General features: G+C 43.0%; 1 protein-coding gene across 4 annotated transcripts in view; it reads left to right on the top strand.

Moving 5' to 3' along the window:
* The window catches only part of AGK (acylglycerol kinase), an 80691-nt gene that overhangs the window by 54473 nt on the left and 2709 nt on the right, over window positions 1–23509 (top strand). For all 4 annotated transcript variants that reach the window (XR_006199294.1, XM_042926719.1, XM_042926737.1 and 1 more), the window contains exons 10-14: window positions 4680–4759; window positions 11195–11252; window positions 15579–15726; window positions 16166–16263; window positions 22295–22365. Coding sequence is in view for 3 of the 4 variants with exons in the window: in XM_042926719.1 (XP_042782653.1) it covers window positions 4680–4759; window positions 11195–11252; window positions 15579–15726; window positions 16166–16263; window positions 22295–22365 (455 nt within the window). In the remaining variant the exon portion in view is untranslated. The remainder of the gene's footprint in view (window positions 1–4679; window positions 4760–11194; window positions 11253–15578; window positions 15727–16165; window positions 16264–22294; window positions 22366–23509) is intronic.

Below are 23509 nucleotides of genomic sequence, written 5' to 3' on the forward strand. Positions count from 1 at the left end.
CCTTTACTGAGATTTGGTCTTAAAATGCACTGGCTACATTCCGATTGTCCTTCAGAGGCTCTGAACATTTTATATTCATTCAAGTTTCCTGATATCTCTGAAAGAATGTTCCATACTATGTCACAATTCCAAACTTGAGTCCTAAAATATTGGTGTTGATTATATAGCATTGGCCATATGCATATTTATGACTGGTGAACCCATGTACTTGCAGCCTGTTTTCCTTTCCTTTTCCTCTGTTCTTCTGCACTGATGTCTGGACTCCCCACCATGATGTCATTGATCGTGATAAAAGTGACTTAAGTTGTATTTTATTCTTTAGCAATAATAAATCTAAGTCATTCTCAACAAAATGCAAGAGCTGGGTGAAAGTCTAGCCTAGGAACGCACCACAGATTGGCATCTATGAAGATATTATCTTAAAATGTTGTTATTACTGAAGGAGGTGAGTCAGGCTGTATCTTATGATAACTAGGTAATTCACTGCTGCTTATAAATGTGTGAGGAGTAATACATTCCAGAGTAATCAGGATTTAATTGGAAATTGTTGACTGTGCTTGTATTTAAACGTCTTCTCTCTGATTTTTTTCTTTTCTCCCAAATGTACTGAGTTTGTGAATTGATGAAACCAGCATCAAATTTGCCACAGGCTCCATGTATTGATGACACAGCCCAGGAAGCAGAAAACTTTGAAAATTAATTCCTAGAAAACATAGTACAGCAGCCTCCTCTGTGGCTTCTGAGGCACTCAGCTAGAGCTGAATTTGTCTTCTCTTTCTTCCTTATTCCTAGAAATTGCTTTCAGAATATGGGGGCAGCATGATAGGTAAAGCCTGATACTGGATTCCTCTTCTTAAAAGAAAACAAACCCAAACCCAATTAAACCTGTATAATTGAAGAGTCCCCAAAAATAGTCCTTGGAAGCTATAATAATGCTTTATATTTAGCTTTTTATAGTGTCTAGGAATGCTTACATCTCATTTGGACCTCCAGCTTAAGAAGACAAGATGTGTATTATTATCTTCATTTGACTGAGTGAAAACAAAAAGTCAGCTGGTCATCTGACTAGTCACGCTGAAGACAGAAGTAGAGTCTAGATTTTCTGTTTTATAGTCCATTGCTTTTCAACTTGACTGCTTTGTCTAGGTGGTATCACTCTTGGCACGATCCTGTGATTTCCAAATGGCATTTTCCCATATAGACATCTACAAAGCCTGGTACTTAACTTCAAAGGCTTTAAAGACTTACAGAAGTCTTTCTAGTTCTTTCTTTTTTCTACTTCAGTTGGCTCATAGAATCTGCCAACCCAGAACCCAAAGAGGAGGATAGGGTTGCTGGCTGAAGTTAGAATCTGCCCCTTTCCCCTATCATTCCTGGTTTCCTTTTTTTTTTTTTTTAACCCTGACTGATCATTCTCTCAAGATGACGCTTAGGGCTGCTTCAGAACTTCAGAATTCCTATTTTCTTTCTCTTCATCTAGAGTTCCTAAAATTCCTAGATTAGGTACCTATCTAGTTGACCAGAATTGTTTTCTTTTCACTGTTCCTTAAGCTTTTATTCCAGCCAGCTTTCTGAGTTATTTTTCTTTAGCAAACCAGTAGGCCCTTTTCCCTTTGCAGAGGGTCTATGACTTGGGACAACATATGTCCTTTGCTGTTAAGACCTGGTTGTGTGCCTGTTTTTATCTGTTTTTGTTTACTGACCCTTCCATCTGATCCTCAATTACCCAGACCTTCATCGGGTTAACATTCCAGTGGTAGTTTGTCTGTTGGCTTCTCCTCTGTCCACCTACCCTTATTTTTCTTGTGTACCCCAACAAGGACTAGTCCCTTCATTACCGACCCTCTGTCCTCTCCTGAATCCTGAGGGCCCTGTGACCATCTGGCTGTTAGCTGGGCTTCTCTAGATCTTTCCACACTCATTTCCTAGTGTCCAGAGTCATTCCTACCCCTTGCTAGGACATAGCACCCCAAATCAGTAGCACCTTGAAGTTACAAGGCTTTTTAGTTAATCTTCCCAGAATATTCCTAAAATCCTCCTCAATGAAGACAGAGAAAACATTTTTAGAGCACCAGTTGGGAAGTCTTCAATACTAAAACCAGGACATCGTGTTAGACTATGTGCTTTTGATCAGCCTTTCCCCAGGAGTATTAGTTACACAAAGTGCCTCCCAGGGAAGGGTTGCACAGTTAACAATTCAGGAAAACTATTCGTATTTCTCCTTCTGGAAGTTTATAATATACATTAACATGTTAAAGACCCCAAGAAGAATTGTAGTGAACATAACTTGTTTCAAACCAACGAATTTTGGTATTTCTCAACTCCTTTCATCATGGAATCTTGTACAGTTATCATTATTATTAGTTGTGACGCTTACAAACCCCTTATGGAACAGTTGAGGGAAATAGTCCACTGCAGACTCACACAGTGTTGCTTCTCTTCCTCAGGTTAGACCTTTCTTCTCCCTTTTCTTTCTCTCCGTGCTTCTCTCTAACCTCCCTCAATCTAGACACCTTATTCTTTAAAATTTGTTTTGTTTTAAAATTTATGTTGTGTTGCCCTGACCATGTGTGTCCTTTGATCCCCTCACACACCACATCCAGTCGCACCTGCTGTGCTTTCATAGCACTCGATGCATTTCTTGGTGGTGGGAACCTCCCGCATTGGATTGTTGTTGTCTGTGTCTGTCTACCCTCATTGTACCTTGAGCTCTTTGAGGGCAGGTTTTTTTTTTTTTTTTTAATATAATTTATTGTCAGGTTGGCTAACATACAGTGTATACAGTGCGCTCTTGGTTTTGGGTTATGTTCCCATGATTCATTGCTTACAGTCAACACCTAGTGCTCATCCCAGCAAGTGCCCTCCTCAATGGAGAGCAGGTATTTTTATTACTACTCCCTAATATATCATATTGTCAATGATAATTCCATGGGGCAAAAAGAAAAGATGAATTTTCCATCATCAGGATGGCTCAAAGTCCTGCTGTTTTCCGCAATACCCACTTGGCACCTAGGGGACTAACATACCCCTCCTGTGCCAGGGGCCAAGGTGCCGCACCATGAGCTCTGTGCTTCACCATCTCTGTCTAGTTCCCTTTTCCTTGCTTACTGGTGCAGAGGGCGGAAAAGCAAATCTGCTGGAACAGACACACAAGCAAGGAATGGGAGGCCAGTATCTTTATTTACAAGCTGCCCCTATGAGTGTGTGATTTTCCTGGAAATCCCTCACTGGGTTTCGGTATCGTGGGATTGAGGGGGAAGCACGCCCTCCCCGAGGAGAACACTTGATATACTTGACCTAGACCAGCAATTTATGGTGTCCAGGATTCTCCTCCAGCTCCTAATCTTTGCTTGTACTGATGGCCTGGTGGAAATCGAGCTGGCTCTGCCCCCATTTAGCAAGTTCTGTGGAGTTATGTCTAGCGTGTGGCTGCTCTGTTTAGAATGTGGGCACACTCTTGGGCTTTAGCTCTAATTCTGAGCTGTGGGAAAAGTCCCTTTTAGGATCTGGATCTTGTATATATTATATAGATATAGATATAGATAGATCCTGATCTATCTATATCTATATATTTAAATATTTTTATATTCTAAGGAAGGTCCATTATAAAGTATAAACTCTTAAAGACAATGACTCTATTGTGTATGTTTTCTCTATAATGCTTAACTGGCAGATTAATTAGTAACTCACTGATGGTAATTGCAGTATTTTGCCATAAAGCATTGGGCTAAATCTGAATCACTTTCTTTTTTCTTAATTTGTTTTTGAGAGACGGAGACAGAGCATGAGTGGGGGAGGGACAGAGACAGGGGGAGACACAGAATCCAAAGCAGGCCCCAGGCTCTGAGCTGTCCGCACAGAGCCCAACGTGGGGCTCGAACCCACGCGAACTGTGAGATCATGACCTGAGCTGAAGGTGGGACACTTAACCGACTGAGCCACCCAGGTGCCCCAGTCCGAATCACTTTTTATTCTGACTTGTTGTGACAGATAACTGGCTGTATTGTTAGATGCTCAGGTGAAACTTTCTAGAGTACCAGGATTCTGATCTTACTTGAGAACACATGGACCTCTAAAGAGAATGCAGGCTGAAATGATCTTTGCCTTGGGCAAGTCTGAGAGAGAAGTACTTCTGGCTGACCCGACTTCTGATTGGTCAAAAAGCCAGCATAGTTAGGTACTTCTTTTACAGTCTGAAGTATGATAATATGTTCCCTTGCCAGCAGATTCATGAGGCCTAATATATAAAAATTAATTTCATTTTACAGGATGGTTTATTCAGGTCCTTTTACTGAGTACTCAGTTAATTTCTGAGATTTTGAACACCCTTTTTATTTTTATTTATTTATTTATTTTTAACGTTTATTTATTTTTGAGACAGAGAGAGAGCATGAACGGGGGATGGGCAGAGAGAGAGGGAGGCTCAGAATCTGAAACAGGCTCCAGGCTCTAAGCAGTCAGCACAGAGCCCAACGCGGGGCTCGAACTCACAGACCGCAAGATCGTGACCTGAGCTGAAGTCGGACGCTTAACCGACTGAGCCACCCAGTCGCCCCTTGAACACCCTTTTTAGAATTTGGTTTGAGGAAAACTAGGCTGTGAGCATTTGCTGACTTAACTATAGAGAGTTCCAGGTTAACTGTAATCATTAATTTAAAATGAATGTATTTAACTTCCAGGGTGAAAAGGAAAAGCCCGTGTTTGCAGTGACCGGCCTTCGATGGGGATCCTTCAGAGACGCTGGCGTCAAAGTTAGCAAGTAAAGGATTACTATACTGCCATGGGATGATTTTTTAAAAATCTTGTTTTGCTCCTATCCTTGACATTTTTATCTACAGTGATCTTCTAGGAAGAAATCCGGTGGGCCTGCCGGTTGAATTATGTGTGACTAATACAGGTAGAGGTTTGTGTCTTCCACACAGAGCAGTTAGGGAAGGTTCGGTTCCCCGCCCCCAGCTTGGTATTGGAGTGGAGGAGATGCATCTCTGTCCCTGGAGGTCATATTTGAGGGCAGGTTAGGCTCATGCTACACAGAAGTTGCCTATCATCCTGCAGCCTGCTCAGCTGGGCACCAAGTGAAAGACAGTGCTGGAGCCCCAGCCTTATGGAGCTTTTACCGCCCTGGTCTCAAGACTGCCTGAGAGGGGTTTTGGGGTTTTTTTCCCCCCTTTTAAAAAAAATTTTAATTGTTGTTAGTTAAAATGCAGTGCAGTATTGGTTTCAGCAGTAGAATTCAGTGATTCATCACTTACATGCAACACCCAGTGCTCATCCCAACAAGTGCCCTCCTTGGTATCCATCACCCATCTAGCCCATCCCCCACCCACCTCCCTCCATCAACCCTCCGTTCTCTGTATTTAAGAGTCTCTTAAGGTTTGCCTCCCTCTATTCTCTTTCGGCACCCCCTTCCCATATGTTCATCTGTTTTGTTTCTTAAATTCCATATATGAGTGAAATCATGCGGTATGTGTCTTTCTCAGATTGACTTATTTTGCTTAGCTTAATACACTCTAGCTCCATCCATGTCATTGCAAATGGCCAGATTTCATTCTTTTTGATTGCTAGGTAACATTCAATTGTGTATATATATCACATCTTTTTTTTTTTTTTTTTTTTTTTTTTTTAATACTTTATTTTTTGAAGGCAGAGAGAGACAGAGTGCCAGTAGGGGAGGGGCAGAGAGAGAGGGAGACACAGAATCTGAAGCAGGCTCCAGGCTCTGAGCTGTCAGCACAGAGCCCGATGCGGGGCCCAAACTCACAAACTGGGAGATCATGACCTGAGCTGAAGTCGGACGCTCAACTGACTGAGCCACCCAGTCTCCCCTATACCACATCTTCTTTATCCATTCATCAGTCAATGGACATTTGGACTCTTTCCGTAGTTTGGCTATTGTTGATAATGCCACTATAAACATTGGGGTGCCTGTGCCCCTTTGAATCAGCATTTTTGTATCCTTTGGGTAAATAATAGTGCAATTGCTGCATCGTAGGAATAGTTCTATTTTTAGTTCTATTTTTAGTTTCTTGAGGAACCTCCATACTGTTTTCCAGTGTGGCTGCACCAGTTTGCATTCCCACAACAGTGCAAGAGGGATCCCCTTTCTCCACATCCTCACCAACACCTGTTGTTTCTTGGGTTGTTAATTTTAGCCATTCTGACAGGTGTGAGGTGGTATCTCATTGTGGTTTTGATTTGTATTTCCCTGATGATGAGTGATTTTGAGCATCTTTTCACGTGTCTTTTAGCCATCTGGATGTCGTCTTTGAAAAGTGTCTATTCATGTCTTCTGCCCATATTTGTTTTTTTGGGTGTTAAGTTTGATAAGTTCTGTATAGATTTTGGATACTAACCCTTTATCTGATATGTCATTTGCAATTATCTTAGCCCGTTCCATCAGTTTCCTTTTAGTTTTCTTGATTCTTTCCTTCACTGTGCAGAAGCTTTTTATCTTGATGAAGTCCCAATAGACCTGTTTGCTTTTCTTTCCCTTGCCTTCAGCCTTGTGTCTAGTAAGAAGAACCTTACACCTAAAGGACTAGAAAAGGAGCAAATAAAGCCTAAAGCCAACAGAAGAAGGGAAATTATAAAGATTAGAGCAGAAATAAATAATATAGAAACAACAACAATAACAAAAAACAGTAGAAGAGATCAATGAAACTAAGAGTTGGTTCTTTGAAAGAGTAAACAAAATTGATTAGTTTATCAAAAAGAAAAGAGAGAGGATTCAAATAGATAAAATCACAAATGAAAGAGGAGAGATCACAACCAACACCACAGAAATACAATTATGAGAGAATGCAATGAAACATTACGTGCCAACAAATTGGGCAATCTGGAAGAAATGGGCAAATTCCTAGAAGCTCACAACCTACCAAAACTGAAACAGGAAGAAATAGACAATTTGAACAGACCCATAACCAGCAAATAAATTGAATCAGTAATCAAAAATCTTCCAACAAACAAGAGTTCTGGGCCAGATGGCTTCCCAGGGAAATTCTACCAGACTTCTTTAAAGAAGAGTTAATACCTATTCCTCTCAAACCGTTCCAAAAAATAGAAATGGAAGGAACACTTCCAAACTCACTCTATGAAGCCAGAAGCCAGCATTACCTTGGTTCCAAAATCAGACAAAGACCCCTAAAAAGGAGAATTGTAGGCCAATATCCCTAACATGGATACAGATATTCTCAATAATATATTAGCACATTGAATTCAATAGCACATTAAAAGAATTATCCACCATGACCAAGTGGAATTTATTCCTGGGCTGCAGGGCTGGTTCAATATTGGCAAATCAATCAACATGATACACCACATTAATAAAAGAAAGGATAAGAACCATACGATCCTGTTGATAGATGCAGAAAAAGCATTTGAGAAAATACAGCATCCATTCCTAATGAAAAGCCTCAACAAAGTAGGGATAGACGGAACATACCTCAACATCATAAAGGCCATATATGAAAGACCCACAGCTAATGTCATCTTCAATGGGGAAGAACTAAGAGCCTTTTCCCTACAGTCAGGAACAGGACAAGGATGTCCACTTTCACCATGACTGTTTAACATAGTACTGGAAGTCTTAGCCTCAGCAATCAGACAACAAAAAGAGATGAAAGGCATCCAAATCAGCAAGGAAGAAGTCAGACTTTCACTATCTGCAGATGACATGATAGTCTATGTAGAAAACCTGAAAGACTAGCAAAAAATTGCTAGAACTAGTACATGAGTTCAGCAAAGTCTCAGGATACAAAATCGATGTGCGGAAATCTGTCGCATTTCTATACACCAATAACAAAGCAGGAGAAAAATCAAGGAATTGATCCCATTTGCAATGGCAGCAAAAACAGTAAGATACCTAGGAATAAACCTAACTAAAGAGGTAAAAGTTCTGTACTCTGAAAACTATAGAACACTGATGAAAGAAATTGAAGAGGACACAAAGAAATGGGAAAGCTTTCCGTGCTCATGGATTGGAAGAACAAACATGGTTAAAATATCTATACTATGCAAAGCAATCTACACATGTAATGCAGCCCCTGTCAAAATACCACCAGCATTTTTGTGTAGAGCCAGAACAAATGTAAGATTTGTATGGAACCACAAAAGGATAGCCAAAGCAATCCTGAAAAAAACAAAACTGGAGGCATCGCAATTCTGGATTTGAAGCTATATCACAAAGCTGTAGTCATCAAGACAATATGGTACTGGCACAAAAATGGGTACATAGATCAATGGAACAGAATAGAAGACCCAGAAATGGACCTACATCTGTATGGCCAACTAATCTTCGACAAAGCAAGAAAGAGTATCTGAGGCAAAATAGTCTCTTCAACAAATGGTGTTGGGAAAACCGGACCACTTTCTGAACACCATGCACAAAAATAAATGCAAAATGGACGGAAGACCTAAATGTGAGACAGGAAACCATCAAAATCCTAGAAGAGAACCCAGGCAGAAACCTCTTTGACCTCGGCCAGAGCAACTTCTTGAGATGTGTTCTTTTTGAAAGCCTAGCTACACGACAGTGATACTTGGAAATTGAGAGAGTCAGGCAGATGCTGACTATGTATTTCTTGTATATTCTTGTAAATCTTTCCACTGTATAACTCAAGCCTAGCAGATTGAGAGACCGCAGGCTGCCTATCTGAGAGGGAAGAAAGGTGGACGCCTGATGGTGTTTGGAGCTGGAAGAAACAGACCCGTGGAGTCAGGGATGAGAAGCTGTCGCTGGCTTCCACAGAAATGGACTTATTTTTGCAAAGTTCATTGTGCTAAATGAAACTATTGGCTTGGAGAGAGGGTGTGCCGTGTTCTGTTAGAAGTGGAGGGTGGTGCAGGCAAAGGCTTCCTGAGGTGGGACTAAGGAGACACTGTATGAGGTTTGGTCCATATCTGGTGGGTCGTGCCTTTTTTTTTTTTTTTTTTTTTTAACTTTCCTTAACATCGGGCTTACAGGTTTAGTGCAGTTTAAATGAGTTATGATCGATCTGACACATAGCTTTCATCAAGAAAACTCTTTCCTCATAGGCTTTCCCACCACACTTTCTTTACGGAAATTTCTCATACTTGTCTCACTTTTGTATCCTGCTGATGAAGTTCCTGAGAGTGGAATGTCAGAGATGGGTTGTATTACACTACGCCCTGCAGTTGTTTAGCGTTTCACGTTGTTTTTATTTGCAAAATTGCCATGATTACCTTGACTGCACCAATCACCCTAGGTTTTATCTGTGATCTCGAATACCAGCAACTCCATCAAGAGGAATTGCTTAGTTTTCCCTGAGTCTGATGAGAACAAATGGCTTCCTGAAATGTGTTCATTGACAACTGAACACTAGCATAGGTCATAGGGATATCTCACACACTTGCCTATATTTTGGTTGGTTTTGGAACAGTGACTTTAAAATTTTGGGTGGTGGTTTCTAACACCTTGAGTAGGACTCGAGTTGCTCCGTGTGCTGTGGGAGAAGCAGTAGGCTTGCAAACCATGGTTTCCTAGCTGGCCATCAGGCTACAAGTGCCATCTCAAGTTCTGCTATTGGTAGAGATGAGTGGAACTATGGATAGTGAGAAATAAACCGCCTTTCTCTCTGGCTGGCTGGGAAGAGAAGTCAATTATTACATAAGCTTAAAAAAAATCAGATGGTCAAGGCCCTCATTAGTAGCATCACAGTATTAACCTGGATAATAATTAGGATGGCTCCACATGGCTCATTGGAGCCTATCAAACCTCCTTATTCTGGCATTCAAGGCCCAACTTAATCTGTCATCAACTCTAATTCCATAGTTACATATCTTTACTTTTAAGTTTTTGCTGTGGGTGTTATTCTCAGTGGTTCCTGTGCCTTTGCTTCTCTTCTCGCCTAGAATGATTGCTTTCCCTCTTCCATGTATCTAAATCCAAACGATCCTTCTAAATCCCACACCTTTACTTTGCTCCGGAGCCATTCGTTGTATAGGCGTGGCTGCTCTGACGATTTTCGGCCCTCGGTGATTTCTTATCCCTTCTTGACTCTCCTTACCAATAAACGGCGATGGGTTTATACCAATATATATATACATGGTCATTTATCATTTTCTGCTACTTTTTTGGGTTTTCTCAAATTATAAGCCTTCAAAGGCAGGAATTTTATACGCTGTATTTCTTCTGTTTGCTTCATATACATAGTAAGTGCTAAATAAATGCATATTGATCAGAATCAAATAGGGAGCACTTCAGATGTGCTGGTAGGGGCTGGAGAGGAAGAGGAATCTACTTTATGCCACTTTTCTAATTTCCAGTAGTCATCTTTCTCTTTACACCAGGCTTTTATGTATTTAGCAATATGAAGACCCTCTTCATTCCTAGATTTAACACTTGCCATTTTAAAGCTGTATAACACGAGTAATGTGAAGTTATGCTGACTTACAGATTTTAATTCTGAGTGTGTGTGTGTGTGTGAGAGAGAGAGAGAGAGAGAGGGATAGAGATAGAACATGGTATACAGGATACAGTCACTTAGCTTGTGAGTCACACACCAGATCACCTGGCATCTGCCTCTCATTGTGGCTTCATTGTCCTCCACTCATTGCACTTTTGAATGGAGACTCTACTACGTTCTTTGGTTGAAAGTGTACATTACAGTGATACCTGGGAATTGAGAGAGTCAGGGAGTTGCTGATTATGTATTTCTTACAAATTGCAAGGATCTATATCCAGTGTATAACTAATTACACGCTGTTCGACGTGGCATTGAAATGCAGATTAAAAATTTAACTGCCTGACTTTTTTCTGCTAAAGCACAATCCCTAAGCCTCCAGAGCTCAGAGTAGAGTGTAATTCTTAGTACACCGCTCACACTAGGGGGCTTATGACTAGTGCTCCCAGTAGAGGCAGAAATCGAATATAGTGTCCTTCATGAATGGTCTCAATAATGTTGATAGTTCCTTAATTTTCTTTAAAAAAATTTTAAAAAATCTTTATTTATTTGTGAGAGAGAGACAGAGTGTGAGTAGGGGAGGAGCAGAGAGAGAGGGAGACACAGAACCCGAAGCAGGCTCCAGGCTCTGAGATGTCAGCACAGAGCCCGACTTGGGGCCCGAACTGTGAGATCATGACCTGAGCCGAAGTTGGATGCTCAACCAACTGAGCCACCCAGGTACCCCAGTTCTCTTAATTTTCTAATTAGATTTTTATCTTGATCTTTCTCAGGTACTGGTACCTTGGTCCCCTAAAAACCAAAGCGGCTCACTTCTTCAGTACTCTTAAGGTAAATGCAATTTACAGTGTAGAAATTTGCCCTGTGTTATTGTGTTGTTAGTCTGTGATGTGTGTATTTGGATTTTGAAAAATCCCTTGCTACAGATACATATGACATGCTCCAATGATGTAAAATGGGGGATATTTACATAGGTACGAATGCAGAAAGCATTCCTGTTCCCTAAGCAGTCACCCCTCCTCTACCAGCTCATTCCTTCCATTACCAAACCCATACTTAATTTGTTGTTGATATTCCATTTCTTTTTGCCTATTTATTCACTCATTCTTGCCAGACAAACCTGAAACAGAATGACCTATATCTCATCAGTGATTTGTAAGGGTATCTGTATTAGTATCTGGAAATGAATTGGAGATTTGTATCTGAATGTATGATTGTACAGACTTGTGTATAATAAAGTCTGCTTCAGACAGTGCTAGCGAAATATGGGTAGTAGTTACTGTCTTGGACAGTACAAATAAAGAATATTTCCAACATTGGAGAATGTTCTATCGGGCAGTGCTGCTGCTATAGACTATACACTGAAAAATGTTGGCATAGAGAAAAGCTGAACAATGTGCATTAATGGAAATGCTAATAGAAAAGTCATCCTTATCTGCGGGTGATCTATTGTGTTCAGCTTTTATGCAAATCAAAGCTCTAAACACAAAATTTGGCAGGTCAATCTGAAAATTGGCAGATGAAGTTTGTAGTGAAAACCTTGGTTCTAATGTTAATATTCAGAGTATCAGGTGTTTTTCTAACTATAAAAATGATGTATGTCCATTGCAAAACATTTGGAAAACAAAGCTCCCTTTACCTTCTAAATAAATTGCCACTATGTTAAAGAAATGTAAAAACATGAAATCCCTAAAGTACTAGGGGTAACCAATTTACATGATTATGAAAATGAACTTGGAGGGCAATGCGTTTCTACACCGAAAGCAGACTAAAACGCAAAATGCATTGTTACTCTTGCTTAAGAGAATAATTTCAGTGGTGGAGTAGTAGGTGCATTTAGGAAGAATAGAGTACCTATTTAAGTTGTAGAGTAGGGAGAATGTGAACTGTTTCCACCATTTCTTTAGTGAACAGTTATTTTTTTTTAAGTTTGTTTTTGAGAGAGGGAGTGAGAGCGGGGAAGGGACAGAGAGGGAGACACAGAATCCGAAGCAGGCTCCAGGCTCTGAGCTGTCAGCACAGAGCCTGATGTGGGGCTTGAACTCACAAACTGCAAGATCACGACCTGAGCTAAAGGCAGATGCTTAACCTACTGAGCCACCCAGGTGCCCACTGAACGGTTTTTAATATCTTTTGTGGCAAGCCCTGCCAATGCTTGGAATACAAAGTCAAATAAGGCCGGTTTCCTGCCCCCAAGAAGGAGAATGTGAAGGACAAGTAAATCCGCGGTTTGGCAAGTGCTGGGAGAGCATGGAAGGATGAGGTGGGAGCGGAGAGGAGGGGCACTCATATCTGACTCAGGGACAGCAGTCTTTTCAGAGCAGGGAACAGTTTTACTAAAGTTTGAAATCTGTACAAGACTAGGTCAAGGGAATTCTGAGTGGAGGAGCCACTGTGGGATGGCCCTGTGCTGTCACGTGGCCAGTGCAATAGAGTGGCAGGAAGGGGGTTTTGGGGGGTTGGGGAGGGGCCGGTCACGGCAGGTCTGAATGTGGGATCTAACTTACACCATTAAAGTGTTGGGGAGTTACTGAGTCTTAAGCAGGGGAGAGACATGAGCAGGTATGCCTTTTAGAAAAGTTACCTGTCAGCAGTGTAGACGAGAGATGGCTGTGGGCGGTTAAGGTGAGGGTACCAGATCGAAGATTGTGGAAGTAAGTCAGGTGGGAGGGGATGAGACCCACATAGGGTGAGAACAGTGCGTGTCGACAAGGAGGATGGAATACAGAGATACTGAGGTTGACCCCTCACAAGTGGGAAGGAGAGTATGGGACCCCCAGATTTCTGGTCTCAGGGACTAGTTGGCTGCCTAGAGTTTTCCATCAACATTGCCAATATTAGAGTAGGATCAAGTTTGTAAAGAGAAATGAAATGTTCAGTTTGGCATATACGGAGTGTAACCTCCCTGTGGTACAGGCCAGTGGAGACATAATTGTGACTTTGGTCTGAAGAAACCGGTGTAGACATCGTAAGTGTCTGAGTGCCATTGTGACTGTGGGTTGGATGAGGATGTGCGCAGGAGAGATGGTCAGGGATACAGGGATGGCCCCAAGTAATGTAAGCATTTAAAGAGCCTCAAAGCTGCCTCCGGAGCCGGAGCCCGAGGGGAGGGAAGTCCCCGGGAAGGGACACGCGCACACTAGTGGGAGCCAGAGCCTCGTGAGGCAGCGGCACAGAGGCTAAATAAGGGCAGGAAAGTGTCCCCTGAGCTCAGCGGCCTCTGAAGGTCTGGTCACCTCCTGAGTGGAGCTGCTGAGCCACATTGAAGCAAGTTAGGGAATAAATGGGAGGGGAAGAAGTGGGCACAGAGGATCGGGCCACTCCTTCAGGAAGCCCGACTTTGACGGGAAGGAGATAGAAAAGGCAAAAACTAGTGAGAAATATGGGGCCAGTGGAGTGTTGTTTTTATTGATTGGAGAGAGAGCCGTGTCTTTATACCCTGAAATGAGAAAGGGAGACTAGGGACAGGTGAGGGAAGACACAAAGCGTGAGGTGGCAAAATGCACGCGCAGGAAGGAGGGTGTGGGGCCCATGGACAGGCCTTGAACAGAGGAAGGGGAGCCCTTTTCCTTGAGACAGAAGAGGAATAAAGCAGAGGTCCAGGTGAAAACAAGTTTACAGAGTGTTCAGGCAGTTCTCACTGATGTCTCGATAGTCTCGCTGAAGCGTAGGGAGCAAAGTGATCTGTTGAAAACGAGGTGGGTGGTAGTGGGAGGGGGGGATTTGAAGAAAGATGAAAACAGGGAGGTTGAGAAGGATTATCAAATGGCATTGAGAACCTGAGACCAAGAATTGTGACACTCATGTGCCCCTTTCCCTGTATCAGTTCTTAGCTGGAGTGTTGTTTGCCCTTCTAATAACACTGAGCCATGATGTACAAGTACAGAAACCTAGTGATAAGACTGATCCAGAATAGGGGCTTTTCAGGGCCCCTACTATGGAACACCAAAGACATAAGAGAGCCAACAGTGATGGGAAAGGAGCGATTTGAAGTAATCAACTGTTAATTAGGTACTGAAGGAAATGGGGTCAGGGACAGGAATTCCCAATGTGATTAGAAATGTGGTGTGGTTAGGATCTTCAGGACTCTAAAACGAACACCCCTGTCTTCCTCTTCTGAGTCTGAACCAGGTTATGAAAGCAAATGCAGGAACCAGGCAGAGGGAGATCAAAATACCAGCCTTATAAATGTCAGCAGGAGTAAAGGACACAGCTTAGATAATACGGTCACAATCAGATTTCCGAGTACTCCAAATTGAATTCATCCCCTTAAAACGTCTCCTTCAGGGCAGACTGCTGTAGGAAGCAGAGTCCCCAGGATGGCCGCTTTCAGAGAGAGAGAGAGAGAGAAACCAAAATTGTTACTCCTTTGTAATTCACTGCATGGAACTCTGAGAACAGGGAGGAGTGGTTCACCCTAAGAGATATATTGAGCACAAAAGAATCAGTCAAAAGAAGAATATGGGGTGTGGTTAGAGAGTAGGATATCAAGGTTTTAGACTTCCATGGTGGAATAGTTCTGGGTAACAGGAACGACCAGGATGTGGCCATGGAAATGGGTGGCTTGGGGCGGGGATTAGAGATGATGTCAAGGACTGAGAGGCTAGGGTGTTGTTTTAATTATTCCTGTAGACACTGATGAGGTGGGCTTGGGGTGTCAGGGAGTAGAAGACAAAAAAATCTAGAGTGTGAGAATGATGGACTTTGAAGCCTTGGGCTGGATCACGGGGCTGGCCGAAGCCACTCTGGCCTCTGTGTGGAGTACGATTCCAGAAGTGAAGAAGGTATTCGATGCAGCGGGACTTCATGCGTGTCATTTTTGTGTCATTTTCTGTAAACCGAAGATAAACTCATTATGGGATGATTGTATGCTCATTCAAATGGTTGTTTTTGGAGAAGCGTAAGCAGTGGTGGTTAGTCCACATGGACCTCCTGCTCTGTGAGAGCCGTGGAGGCAGCAGTCACGGAGTTCATGGTTCTCAAGATAGAAGACAGGCCTTCGGGAGGAAAAGAAAGCTTGGGGACTCCATGCTCCAAAGTAGAGATGATTCCAGTCAGTGAGAGATTATTAATTAGCGTCCAGGCGGGTGCAGGTAGAGATACTCCCAGAGTTTGGACCGGTGTGTGCCTGACAAGCTTCTCTCTTCACATTAAAAGGAGTGGCCTCAGACTCATCAAGCCTCTATCTCGTACACGGGACCCACAGAGAGACTTCCCAGTGGAGCAGAAGAGACCCCTCCCCGGCCCTCTTTGTACAGGAGAATCCTGCGAAGGCTCGCGTCCTACTGGGCCCAACCGCAGGACGGTGAGCCGTGTGGTGGTGCCGCGGTCCGTTCGGGACTGCCTGGCGCGGGCCCCAGATCAGCGCGAGAGACTTCTCTCGCGCAGGGGGAGCCTTTCAAGGATCCTTGAATTAGCCGTGTGTGCGCCACAGAGCAGGACCCGAGTCAGCACAGCGTCCCGGATGTGGCAGCAGCCCGTGCCTTTGCTGACCAACTGCGGCTCCCCCGTTCTGTCACCAAGCTTGATGTTATTGTGGCTGCTTGGGTGGGGGTGTCGCAGGCGCAGAGATGCCACTGGCACGTGGCTCTTTGTCCTGTGTGTAAGAGCTGGGGAAGGAAACAGGTGGAGAGTCAGCAGCCAGGCTTAGGAGGCCAAGCGGAGCAGCCGGCAGCTGGCCCTCGGTGGGGCAGTGGTGGAACACTAACGGGAGCACTTGACCTGAGTCTCATGCACCCACGCAGCCCTGTCCCAGGAGCTGAGCCCCAAGGTCTGGAAAGAAGTGCAGCTGTCCACCATCGAACTGTCCATCACCACACGGAACAGCCAGCTGGACCTGACGGTGAGTGTGCCTCTTTATTAGAAGAGCATTTGGTATCTGGGAAAAGTGACCGAGAGAGAGGAAAGGAATCGGGAAGAAGAGGGTGTGGTGTGCTTTTAAGGAATAATAGCAATGAAAAGAAACAGCAAGTGAACAGCCCGCTTAACGGGCTCTGAGCAAGGATTCCGGCCACTGCTTAGTAGACACGAAAAGTTGACCTGTTTGTTCCCTTTTGTCGTGGGAATAGAAAATTGTGGAACTTTTACCTGAGCGACTCTCCATTATTTTTGTGACTACATTAAATGTATGGACTTAGGTCCCCAGGAGAAAAAAAGATATATATACATACATAGAATCCAGTCTGTTGACATACACTGTCCAGTGCAGTGGCCTCTAGACCCGTGGCTTTTTGGATTAAATAAACTCTAGCACTCATTTCTTTAGTCACAATAGCCACATTTCAAGTGCCCGTTAGCCATAGTGGCAGGTAGCTACCACACTGGAAAGCACAGATACAAAATGTTTCCGTTAGTGCAGAAAGTTCTGGATCGTGCCCCTATTGACAATGCACCAAAAAATGTTGACATAATACAGAGGTCGGCACACTGGTCTGCCACCTGTTTTTGTATAACCCACAAACTAAGAATCGATCTTACATTTTTAAATGGGTGTAAGAAAATCAAAAGAATAGTTTGTGATGTGCAGAAAGAATAGGAAATTCGAGTTTCGATGTCCATAAGTAAAGTTTAATTGGAAGAACCACGTTCATTCACATACATGCTGTCTGGCTGCTTTCGTGCCATGACGGCAGAGTCGAGTAGTTGCCACAGACTCTCTGGCCCCCAAGCCTAGAATATTGACTCTCGGGCCATTCAGAGTTTTCTGACCCCTGCTGCAGAGAAAACCTTAGTAGTTTATGTTAGTGAGAATGCTAATAGAAAAGTTGTCCTAACCTGTGGGCCAGTTACTAAGATCGGGTTTTATGTAGATCCAAGTAGTATGTTTACACTTGACCCAGTCAGTCTGGAGACTGAACGTAGGGATTAAACGTATGAGTACAGTGGGCAGTTCGCCTCTAATGTTAACAGAGTACTGATGGTTTCTAACTGTAAGAGTAATACGTGTCCGTTCTATAAGATTTGGATAACACAGCTTCCTTCCCCTGGATTAATTCAAGTTGGATTAAAGAGTTAAATTAGAAAAATAAAACCATGAAAGCACTCGACTGAAAGCTAAGTGATTATTGATGTAAACTTGGGGAGGACCAGATCTTTCTAAGCATGGCATCTAAAGCAAAAATCATATTGATGCATTTGCCTACTCATAATGAAAGAAACTATAACCAAACTTTTAATGACAAATTGGGAAAGAGAAGTGATAGAGCAGGAGTTAATAGCTTTCTTTTATAACAAATTCTTAAGAAATAGGCAGAGTACTAATATAAATAACAGGCACAGGACAAGAATAGAAATTCACAAAGGACATATAAACCTGAGAAAATAGCTTACATTTGCTGAATGTAAGCGAGGCACTGTCCTAAGAATTTTACATAGTGTCAACTCATGGGATCCTTAGAACTACCTTATCAGGTAGATGTAACTTTTATAAACATGTAATGGGTAAGGAAACAGAAAAAAGTCTCAACACCGAAGAAGTGCAAATTAAAATAATAACTATTGAAATGTCCTAAATTAAGCATGCTAGTGTGCCCTGTTGGGGTCGGTGGGCGAGTGGGCACTCGTGCATTTCTGCTGGAACGGTAAATCAGAACACCCTTTCCTGATGGCATCTTGGTGGTCTCTATGAGGCATCTAAAACATAAGCACACCTTTGGCCCTGTTAAGTATGTTTCCAGAATTTATCGTACAGGAACAGTCAGATGCGTACATAGTGTAGACATGCCCTTCTCACATGATGGGATTCTGAACACACTGGTGGAAGTGAATGTAGTAAGGTTGAAAAAATAGTTTTTGTTCCGGACGATTTCAAGAAGAAAGATAAAATTTCTAATTACACATTGCTTTTATACCCAGTCTCTGATAATGTGTGTTTCTAGTACTTTGTTCATGTTCTTCATCGTCGTTCTTTTCTCTGATGATGGAATACCAGTGAATGGATGGAGTTCAGTCGAGGATGTGATTGTGGCTCAAGATTAGCCACATGCAATTAGGAGAGTGTAGGGTACTGTGCTGCTTATCACCCGTAGCCGCACATTCATTTCCTTTTTCCACACCTCTTTGTAGAAATAGAAGCAAATGCAATAAAATAATTCAAAGACAATGATGCCGCCATGTAATAGCTCAAAATTCATTTATCGTTTAAAAAAGTACATTCAGAGTCAAAGAGGCTTTAAGGGGTGTGGAGTGTGTGCAAATTAGGATCTCTTGTTCAGCTTTGTTCACTGTATTTATAATAGCAAAGTGTATGAAACAAATGAACCAAGGGACTGGTTAAATACATTCTGGTGCATTTATTTAAAATGTTCTCTGTTTACTGACATGGAAAGATAGTTATCATATATTGTTAAGTGAAAAACCAGGCTAGTATGGTATGCATCACATGATTCTATTTTTATTTTAAAAAGAAACACTTTTACTCTCTCTAAAAAAAAAAGAAAAAAGAAAGAAAGAAACACTTTCACCTATAATTGAGTTTGGTGAATGATGGAGGCAGGGCTTCAGTTTTATAATCTTTTCTGATAGAAAGCCAGTTGTCCAAGCAGCATTTACTGAATTTCCTCACCCTTGTCTCCCCCATCTGCTGTAAACCCCCGTTGTATTGTAAGTGTAGGTATACATGGACGTGTTCGCAGTTTCTCTCTTCAATTGATCTGATTTTCTAGGCCTGGATTAGTACTATGCTGCTTTTAATTATTATCGTTTTGTAAGTCCTTCAATGTTTTTCTTCTTAAAGAGTCTCTTGGCTATTCTTGGCTCTTTGACCTCTATAAATTTCTTAAAAGGTTTATTTTATTAGGTTCCACATAAAAATCTGTCCTATTGATCAGGATTACACTGAATCTGTAGATCAGTTTGAGGAGAAATGACATTTCTATAATATAGACTCTGCTGTCGTATGAAGTGGCATAGCTCTTCATGAGGTTTTTAATGCCTTTCAATGAAGTTTTATAGTTTTCTCTAACATTTTGTCTTTTGTTGGATATATTCCTGGTTATCTTAATTTTTGATGCTTTTGTAGATAGTATCCCTTAAAAATTTATTTTAAATATTTTCGGTGGACATGTAATTGATTTTTTACAGATATGTGATCAACAATCTTATGACCAAGTTCTTATTTATCATTTATGGATTCCTTTGGATTTCCTCTGGATTCATCCATATCAATTGCAAAGAGTGCAAGTTTTGTGTTTCCTTTTAACTACTTAGCCTTCTAATCTTTTCTCTTACCACCGTGGCCGGGACCTCAGTTGAGTGTTAAGTAGAAGTAGGGCTAGCAGATGTCATTGTCTTACTCCGATGTAGACAGAAAGGTTCCGTTGCTTCATTCTTGAGTTTGATGGGACTTTTTAAAAATGTTTATTTACTTTTCTGAGAGAGAGAGAAAGAGAGAGAGACAGAGTGTGAGTGAAAGGGAGGCCGGAGAGAGAGGGAAACACAGAATCTGACGCAGGCTTCAGGCTGAGCTGTCAGCACGGAGCCCGACGCGAGGCCCAAACTCATGAACCGCGAGATCATGATCTGAGCCAGAGTCGGACGCTTCACTGACTGAGTCACCCAGGTGCCCCTTGATGGGATTTTTTTGTAGACACCTTTTAGAAGATGAAGGAAGTTCCCTTCTGTTCCTAATTTGCTAAGGGTTTGTTTTTTTTTTTTTTTATCATGAATGGATACTTAATTTCATCACGTCCCTTTCCAGCATCTACTGAGAGAGTCTTCTCATGTAATTCTTTGTGTCTACGATGTTGATTTTTGCACGTGCACTATTTGTAAAAAACAAATCCTAGTCTTCTGCGTATAACTGTCTACTTAACTTCTCCCCTTAGATAGCTAATATGCTTTTCAAACTCAGTGTGTCCACAACAGCTCCTGTTCTTTACTTCCACCCCTGGATGCTGGTGCTCCATCCAGACTCCCCATTGCTGTTGACTCTAATTCCATTCTTTCTGTTGTTCAGGCCAAACCTCTTGAAGCCATCCTCTTTCCCCTCACATCGAATCTTTGTGGAAGTGCTGGTGGCTTCACCTTCTAATTACTGCCAGTGCTTAACACGATCTCCCCGAGTCACTGCTCTAAGCCACCCTCATCTGCCTGGGTGATTCCAGTGGGTTCCTAAGTGGTTGCCCTGCTCCCCCCACCTTCCTCCTATTCTAACTACAGCAGCCAGAGAGGTCCTATTAAAATGAAGCCAGATCATATTTCTCTGCTTAGAACCTTCCAATGACTCCTCATTTCACTCAGCCTAATAGCTAAATTCCTTGGAATGGTCTATAGGCCCTAGGGCCCTGGCCTTCCTTCTTCTCTGACTTCCTTCCTATTTTCCCCTTCTCTCGCTCTACTCCAGCTACACTGGCTTCCTCACTGCTCTTGGGCTTGTCGAGCATGCTTCCATCTTCGGCGCCCGCCCTGGTGGTTCTCTTTGTGTGGATCGCTCTTCCCTAGGCCAGTGGTTCTGAGTACAGTCCTTGGGAAGTTGTTAGAAATGGACATTCTCGGGCCTTACCCCAGGTCTACTGAGCCATAATCTGAGAATGGGGCCAGAGTCTGAGTTTTAACAAGCCTTGCAGGTGATACTTGCTGAAGTCTGAGAACCACAGTCCTGGATATCCACATTGTTAATTCCCTCACCTCCTTCAGGTGTCTGCTCAAGATCACCCTCTCCCCACACCCCTGCCACCCATACCATCTGGTGTTTCTTGTGCTAGTTCTTTTATCTCACGTTCCTAATAAAGTCTCCTATACTTCTAATATACTTGTTTTCTAATATACTCTGTAATATACCATGTGTGTTTCTATGTAATTTGCTATTTTTGTACTGATACACTCTCACATGTTTCTAGTATATTCTGTAACTTATTATGGTTAGGGTTTATTTTTATTTTTTTTGATTATCTCCACTCCCCAAATATAAACTCTTCGTAAGCAGAAATAATTGTTTTTTTAGTTCACTGATGTAACTCACACACCTGGAAGAGTTGATGGTAGTTGACACTCAGCAAGTTGTTGAATGAAAGGTGAACCTAGAGCACAGTCATCCCCTCTATGATCTGTAATTCCTGGGAGAGAGAGAAAGTTGTGCTTTGGTAGCACTCTTTAGTCTTAGGCAAAGGCTGTCTGCTCTCAGCAGATATCCTGGGGCAACAGATTCTGAACCTGTCCAAGAAGAAACAAAACCTCTACCTGAAGCAGACACAGAAGTAGAGGTACTGACGTACAGAGGGCCAGATTTGTATCGCTAGCCACGGCCTGGTAGTAAACGGGGGCGGAGGGGTACAAGAGCCCAGTCTGGTTTTATAGCCACTTCCTCATAGCTCCGTTCTTCCAGAGCTCTCGGTGGTCTGTAATGAAAAGTTTTAAAAACATTACCATGGCAGAAACGAGGTTGTGGACCTTCAACTCTGGTCGCATATCGAAACTGCCCGTAGGTAGTGGGGCCCCGCACACCGAGCAGCGGCTCCAGCCGGTGTGGGGTGATGCTGGCGGACGGTGAGGATCCGGGCTTTGCCGGTGGTGGGGCTGAAACCTGGCCCGCAAGGGAGGGAACCGTACACACCAGGACAGCCCCGATGATGAGTGAAAGCCTCACAAATGTCCCGCTCGGAGTTCCGACAAACCTGAGTTTTCGTTTCGCTGTCTGGGGAGTAGGAACCAACCAAACAAGCAAGCAGTGATTAGCTTCATGCTATGTAAATTGTACCTCAACCAGAGTCTTAATGTAAAAGAAAGAAAGGGACTGTATTCAGGATGGAGTTATTGTAAGTTAATGCCTCTGTATAATAAAGAGCTTCAAAGTATAAAACTCTGGGGCAAAGGAGGACAACAGGCCGCGTTCACCAAAATGTAGAGTGCTAATGTTCGTCTTCCTGACCTTGTAGAGCAAAGAAGACTTCATGAACATCTGCATTGAACCCGACACTGTCAGCAAAGGAGACTTCATAACCATAGGGTAAGTGGGCTGGGCTCCTAGGAAGTGCGGGTTCAGTGTTTGTATCCTCAGAAACACTCTTCAGAGCGCGTGCCCAGGAAGCCTCAGATGGAGACCCGGCAGAGGACTCATCTGCTTTGGGGACCGAGACGCCGCCTTTCTTTCAAATAGCTGGGCTGACGGGTAGAGCACAGCTCTCCTGCTTTGGCCTTCCCTGTTCATTTTGGGAAAATCACGTCGTGGGAGCACGCGCTGCCTTTCCGACGAAGTGAAGGGTTCTGTGTAGCATTGCACAGCGTCCAGGATTTTGGCTTCAGGGTCAGAGTTACTGGATACAAACCTGGATCTGCCGCGTCCTGGCCTCGTGACTTGGGCAAACGCTTTAACTTCTCTGGCTCCTTTCCTCTGTGTGTAGAAAGGAATACTGTAATCCCATCTCACTACCTCAGGGTTGTCTTTGAGTCTCACATGAGAGCATGTGTGGGAAAGTCCTTGCTGTGAAGCACTTCACAGGGTGGGTTACTATGGACGTCGGTCCACCTTGTCCTGTTCCCAGGGCAGTAATGAAAAACCTGAAAAGGTATTGAGTACCTTGGACATTCTCCAGGCTTTTCCCCTTTTCCACTAGCAAATATTCTCCAGTCCTGATTTGTTAAGGCCGACCTCTGCCAGAGTTTTATTGGTTAAGAACGGCCTAAACCCTCCCCCCACCAGTCTTCCACCCCTCCGAGGAGGCTGCGTGTTGCCATGCCAACTGGTAATCTGCTCAGCTATGTTATTTTGTGCTTTGTCCCAGAGCTCCCTCTTGTGCCCGTCTAAGGATTAGACATTGCTGCTGCCGCAGCCCTGTCTCCATGGCTACTCCATTGTCTGCACCAGAACCCGCAGCAGAATGGCTTTCATTGGTTTGTGTTGTTCTTGCCTTTGCTACAGTCTTCAAATGCTGAATAGCTGATTCTGCAGCCTTTGATTTCCTTGCTGTATCTGTCGTAGAAGGAAGAAGGGAAAAGCCTTTCCCTTCTCCTAGAGGTTGTTCAGAAGCCACACACTGTCTTGATTGAGAGTCTGGCCCACGGGGCCAGCTGTGCTCAAATTTCCTTCATAATACTGACGTCCAAAACTGAGACCAAAAACTGCTTATGTTTATGTTGCTTCGTGTAGGTGA

Source organism: Panthera leo, chromosome A2 (genome assembly GCF_018350215.1).
Source record: "Panthera leo isolate Ple1 chromosome A2, P.leo_Ple1_pat1.1, whole genome shotgun sequence".
Classification (NCBI taxonomy): domain Eukaryota; kingdom Metazoa; phylum Chordata; class Mammalia; order Carnivora; family Felidae; genus Panthera; species Panthera leo.